The 6,577-nt window shown below is 55.5% G+C and overlaps 1 protein-coding gene across 1 annotated transcript; it reads right to left on the bottom strand.

The window, feature by feature from the left end:
* Nucleotides 1-3,781: 3,781 nt before the first annotated feature.
* Nucleotides 3,782-6,355, bottom strand: SLC25A28 (solute carrier family 25 (mitochondrial iron transporter), member 28). Its single transcript, XM_010000058.1, has 2 exons — nt 6,241-6,355; nt 3,782-4,881 (listed from the first exon to the last, which is right to left on the bottom strand). Exons 1-2 carry the CDS (start codon nt 6,254-6,256, stop codon nt 4,364-4,366), a joined length of 534 nt encoding a protein of 177 aa, XP_009998360.1. The 5' UTR covers nt 6,257-6,355; the 3' UTR covers nt 3,782-4,363.
* Between the last annotated feature and the right edge of the window lie 222 nt (nt 6,356-6,577).

Below are 6,577 nucleotides of genomic sequence, written 5' to 3'. Positions count from 1 at the left end.
GGAACACCTCTTGCTTCGGCTGCTTTCCCAGGACAGGCACTAGTGTCACAGTACACTTGAGCTGTCCCCACTGTCCTCACCCGTGTGTCTGTGAGAGGAGTGGCCCCTGCTGCCACCCCTGTGCTGCCCCAGGAGCAGCTCCTCTCCCACCTCTGCCACCTCCCCAGTGTGACATGCCAGCTGCCCACACCCCAGCTCCAGCCAGGCAGCAGCTCCTCGTGGCCACTTTGCAGCCCCTTGTTGAGGGATTTTGACACACAACTCTGCCCTAAGTATTTATGTTACCAATATCTCCCCACTGAACTAGACATGCTGAGAGCAGTTCCAGCCCAGCCCTGGGGGTTGCCTCTTCTGGTGGCTCTTCCTAGACAAGAAAGCAGGTTTTCAACCTAGATTTTACTTTCAGGCTATATTCCCTGCCTCCTGCACTGCTGTGATGCTCAGCTGGAGCCAGGCAGGCTGGGACCAACCCAGGCAGAGGTTGTCTCTCAGCAGTTTTATCCAGGCAGCAACCTGGGTCAGAAAAGGGTTTCCCAGGGCCCACCAGAGGCAATGTCTGCTCTATGTCCAGGCAGCCTTGGCATTTGCATTTATTACCACTGTAAGGCTGTGGGGTCATGAGAACTTGTATGACTTTATTGGGGTCTGACAGAGCTCTGAAGAATCCCAGAGCCAGGGTGAGTTGGGGCTGGAGGGAGGCTGGAAGCCCACCTCTGAACTCCCAGTGGGTTCCAGCTACCTCCTCCCACGGAGGAGGGCTGTCAGACACCCACTTTGGAGGGATTGGGGGGCAGGAAAGCTTGGGGTAGCTCAGGACACTGACAGAGGAGAGGCAGGGATGCAGTTTGGCAGTGCAGTGCCCTTGGCCCCTCTGCCTGCTCCTGAGCTGGGCTGACAAAAGCTCCTGTAGGCAGGAATCCAGTGCCCTGTGTGGGGTCTCTGAGGCAAGAGCAGTTCAGGAGCCCACCAGCCCCTGGCTGAAGGTAACCAGGCAAGCACACTGGGTCTTTCCTATTCTGGGGGTCATGAATCCCTCCCAGTTTGTCTCATCCCAGCTCTACTCTTAGCCTACAGGAGTGCAGGCATCTCCAGTTACCCCAGGAAGGTGGCCAGGGGTTCCTGAACTGCTCCTGGAATGACAAACTCGGGCTGCCTGAAATAGCTTGGGCTCCTGCCATGGCAAAGCCACAGCAGCCCCAGATCTATTACCTGGAGCTGGGCAAGGCCAGCAGCGCTGTCCAGCTCTGCCTGCTTGGGGGTTGTGGGCTCACTCCCACCCAGGACTTCCATCCTGGCACCAGCAGCAGGACAGGGCTTGGGAGGCAGTCGAACATGGGAAGGCAAGGCAGCAAATCTCTGTGTGGCCAGTGGAGGAAGGGAAGAGAAAGGAAAAGCGGCTGAATACAAAACTCTGCCAGGCTGAGCGTGGCTTTCTTACTGGAAAGCCAAAAATAGTCTCTTTACTCAGAAGAGGCTGTAGGAGGGATCTCACCCAAAGCACAGCCAAATACCTAGGAGGCCATAGGACAGACCCAGAGCAGCATGGCTTTGCTGAGGCATTACCAGACCTTCAAAAGGCAGCAGCAACAGCAGAACCAGCCAATAAACCTGTTACCTCTGGGCATCTCATCATGTCAGTGATGCTAGAGGAACCACATAGACTGGTGAGGGGACATCTCAATCCCAGCAGAGCTGGGGAGCAGCCACATGCCAGCCCTTGGTCAGTGGCAAAGATTCATCTCAGGGGATGGAGATGGCAATAGGACAGGGGACGTTTCCAGTATTTCATGGCCAGGCCTGAGAGATGTCTGGAAACCCCCTGGGCAACTCTGGAGTTCCTGTGGTGCCAGACCCCTCACAGGCAGCTCTGCAGAGCTGCTGCTGCCTGTGCTGGGCAACACCCAGGTGCTGCTGGGGAAGCTGGCAGTGCTGAAAGGCCATGGCCCTGCCAGGGGCACACAGGCCAGTTGCTCACATGACAGCATCTCTGTACTGTGCTGATCTATCATCTCCTCATTCCTAGGGTTCTCACCCTGCCCCAGCTTTTCTGTGGGCAGTTACTCCTGGAAGCATCCTGGAGTCATCTTCAATCATGCCTTCACAAGCTGACATTTATAGAGCTTCTTCCAGCGGCTGATGGATTTAATAGTGTGAATCTCCTCCCAGCCCCAGCCTGTGCTTATGCCTTTCCCTCCACAGGGTCTGTCATTGCCCCAAAGCATGGTGAGAGCTGAAGCTGAAGCTGCAGCTCTGCTGCCAACAGCTTTTGGCTTCTGGGCAGGGAAACCTAACCTGGCAGAGCCCAGTTGTACTAGTCTTCTGCCTAATGCCCTGCCTGCCAAGCTAATCCTCTCCTGGTCTCTCCCAGCCATTTTTTTTGCTTCTCAGATTTCTTCCTCTTGGGTGGAGGAGCCAAATCTTTCAATACTCAGGCTATTTCTTAAAGCACCAACTCCGGAAATGGTGGGAAAACTGGAGGCTTCTGCCTTCTGGTGGCTTTTGTTTCTTTAAGGAGTTTCTTATCCTCCTGCTTGCGCAGAAAAAGCAGGAACCAGGAGCCTGCAGCTCACAACCAAGAAGCAGAAGATGGACACAGAACCCAGACAGACCCATTCTGTGGAGCTGTGGTTGTTCTGTGCACAGGGACATGCAGACCTGCTGGGCAGCCATTAAAATTTCTTCCAGCAGTCACTTGCCTTCAATCACCCACCCTCGGGAACTGGGAGCAAGATAGGTGCGTAGGGGAAAGGTGAGGCAGCAGCTGGGATGGGGCTTGGGCAGGGGGTTGAGCATCCAGCCCTGCAGTGGTCTCTGCCCTCCAGCCCCTTGGCAGTGCTGGAGCCAAAAGCCCACAAGGGCTGCATGTCCCCCCTCCTCACCTAACAATCCTCTGTGCAGGCTTCTCTGGAGAAGCCTAGCGCCAACCCAGATGCTTTCCAGCAGTGCATACCATGGTTGTGAATCCATTTCCTTCAGGGAGTTATTCTGAGCATGGCACTGTGGGATGGATGCCACTCCTGCCAGCACTATGGGAGCATCCCATGAGATGCCAGGTGTCACTGTGGGGACTCAGCTCAAGGAACCCAGAGCTCTGCTCTGGGAAGGTCATTGTGAGGTGATACTTTGGTGCCCAGCCAGTTGAGGCTGGCCTGCAGTTCCAGAGTTGTGTGGGACTCTAAAAGAAGTTGGTATCAAGACAACTAACAAAATGGTAACAAAATAAGCAATTCTATTATCATTAGACAAAATATGAGTATTTTGAGCAACTGTGTTGGTAGTTTTAAGATACCCAGCAAGGCACAAACTAACTTAATTACTCAAAACAAGGAGGCAGAAGCCCTGCCGAGCCCCAAAGATGCACAAAGTCCTTCACCCTCACCCAGTGCTGAAATTCCTGTGCTGCCCCAAACATACACAGCCTAGGGCCCTCCTGCCACTACCTCCCTTTGAGCAGTCTGGAGGCATCCTGAGGAGCCCCTGGTCAGACTGCAGTGTGGGACTGCCTGGCTGAGGAGCATAAACCTCAGCTTCTCAATTCAGGTCATAACCCATACCAGTGGCAGGCAAAGGGCTGGGCCACAGGCCAGAGGGGATGGGGATCACCCTTCTCCCTGCATTGCAAGGGTGGCTGGGCCAGACAGGCCCCCTCCTCCCATTGCCATCCCCAGACCCCATTTCCCTTCCTCTCTGGCACTCATCAAGAGCTCAACACTGGGCACAGGCAGAAAGGTGCAGTGCCAGGAGCTGAGCCATGCGGGAGTAAGAAGGGGACATGAGGACAGAGCAGAACTGTTTTTATTGGAGGTGTCAAGAGCAGGAACAATAACAAACCTACAGGCTCCCCTCCTCAAGTGCCATCCTCCCCCTCCACCACTGGGGCAGTCAGCATCACGTGTGCGTGCTACAAGACAACGGCAAGGCTTGCACTTCGCTTTGGCCAAAAGCCAGCCAAATCCCCCAGCATCCTGGGCAGTGCCACCACCCCCTCCCTGGTGACTGCCAACTCAGCTTGGCCCTGCCAGAGGCAGGACAGGACATTCATTCACCTTCCCCTCAAAGGAAGGGTGAGCTTTGCGTGACAGGTTTTGGTTACAGGAAAGACAGGAGCACAGCTCCACCAACGTGCCAGGGGACGTGACCTGGGCTGCAGCTCCCACAGGGACATCTCAGAGGACCCTGGGAGAGAGTAAACCATGCAGCCTGAGCAAAGCTGCAGCAGCCACAGGCAAAAACTGTCATCGCTAAACCCCGAAGGGCCTCACTGCCTCCTCTCTTTAATACAAACCAAACCAGAAGGGAGAGGGGTCAGAAGACAAACCAGGAGGGGAAGTGAAGCAGGTCTGGAACACCGTTCGGCTCTGGCTCATTTCCCAGCCCGCCGCTCCTCCTGGCGTTTGGTGAGGATGTATTTGAAGAACTCATACACGGACCAGGCAATTGCCGTTGAGGGCATCTGATAAATGACTCTTGCCTGGACCCCTCTGAAGTAGGCGGTCACACCGCCCACTTGGTACACCGTCCTGAAGGCATTGGCCATGCCTGTGATGTGTCCACTGATGTTGGAGCTCAAGGCCAGGGATTCCTGGGTGTTGAGCAGCGTTTTGCAAACGTCCAAAGGTGTAGTGGCAGCGGCAGCGACAGCCCCTGCGCAGGCTCCGGAGACCACGTGGGAGCCCGGGTTGTACTGTCTGTGGGGGTTGAGCTGCTCTTGCAAGAACTCGTAGGTCATGAAGTGAATGGCTTGGAAGGGGATGTTCATGGTGAGCTGGGTGGTGTAGCTGCGGTAGAAAGCTCCAGCCCCTTCGTTGCGCCACACAGCCCGCACACAGTCCGTCACACGCTGGTAAGGCGAGTTGTACATCTGCATCCTCTGTTTGACCACTTGGGACAAGCAGCGGCAGCCAGCAGCAGTAGCCAGGACCCAGACGTGGAGGGGAAGAGAGGGAAAGCATAAGCACAAAGTCAGGCTTCCTCCAAGCGCCTGGAGTTTGGTCACACTGGCTTAGGAGCTAACGCCAGACAACATGGACTAACAGTGTCCCCTGGCAGCACTGCAGCCATTTAGATCTGCCAAGGTATCACCATAGCACCAACCCCACGAAGAACATCCCAGTATCCAGGTGCTTGTACTCTGGATCCACCCTTGCTCCCAAGCAACCAACATCTCTCCATCTACCTCTACAGAGCCACTGTGCGGTCAGAAGAACACCTCTGCATCTTTTAGTTTCCAGACAGCTCTCGATCTGTCCCATCCCTCCCCAGCCACCCCCACTGCAGCCCAAAATAACTACGGCACATTGCAGAGCCCACCAGCAGGCTAGCAGCTGCTGCTGAAATACAGCTGCTCTGGAGCAAGAAACAGACACTAAATCCTCCCCCCAGCACATCCAAGAGTGGGGCAGAGAAGCCCAGAGCACAGCCTGCTGCTGTCCTGCCTCCACGCATCGCAACGTGACTACAAGGAGCTAAAAATGATATAACTACAAACCACTACAGCCGTGATAAGAAGACAAGCTCCAGGGGAGGAATGCCAATGGTCTGGCCAGGCAGCTGCCTGTTCCTCAGGGCCCCAGCCAGGCAGGAGCCCTGCTGGGCCCAGATCAGCTGGAGCCTGCACTTAACCAGCCTTCCAGTTTTAAGAGGAAAACATGCATTTATTTCTAGTTATTCCTCCTTCTCCCACCACATTCACAGACTTCAATTACAAACCCCCTCTGCCTCTTACATACATACTAGGCTCAACAAAAACAGTATCTTTCAAACATTCCACAACATAAGATCTCCTTCTGCCGACTTTTCTAACGTGCCTTTCGTAGCCCATTCTTCTTATCTTAGTTTTGAACACAGGCCCAGAGCCAGACCAAATCTTCCCGAGATCTCACCACAGCAATATCCAACTTCTGCACACACAGAGTGACCTCAGCAGCACGGATCCCATCTCTCTTGCCTTCTCTCCTGCTCCAGGTCACTCTGCCCCATCTACACCCTGTGCCAAAGGACTGTGCCCTCCCAGTTCCTCCTAAGCTGGGGTTTGCTGCATTCCCCAGAGTAAATCCCTTCTACCTACCCACTCCATAATGGGCAGCCCCCAGACTCCCTAACCGGAGCTGCAGCCACCGTTCCTCAAACGATCCTTGCAGTTGAGCAGCAGTGAGAACACCCTCCGTGCCACAGAGGGGATCTGAGCAGCACGGGCAGCCCCTGATCCTCCCCTCCCCAGCAGGCCAGGACCATCGTTACCTTCGGCAGGGTTCATGGCTGCATCATGGAGCAACGTTGCTACACACCCGGCTGCACCTGCAAAACAAGAACTGCTACATGTGAGGGGGTGGGGGAGGTGAGGGACCCCTGGGCTCCACCACAGCCCCGAGTCCCCCACCAAAGCACAGGGGAAGGCCCCTAGAAGAGGCCCGAAAGTGGCCTCCGTCTCCCCTCCAAGAGGTGGGCTGGTCCTCAGCAGTTCCCACCCGGAGATAGCTCAGGAAAGAGAGGGGGAGGATTGCGACAGGCTCTCCAGTCCTGTGGGCCGACCAGACTCGCTCAGGCCAGGCCGTCGGGGGACAGGCCGGCGCCACCA

Source organism: Chaetura pelagica, unplaced genomic scaffold (genome assembly GCF_000747805.2).
Source record: "Chaetura pelagica isolate M959 unplaced genomic scaffold, ChaPel_1.0 scaffold436, whole genome shotgun sequence".
Classification (NCBI taxonomy): Eukaryota; Metazoa; Chordata; class Aves; order Apodiformes; family Apodidae; genus Chaetura; species Chaetura pelagica.
This window is presented reverse-complemented; position numbering and strand designations above follow the sequence as displayed.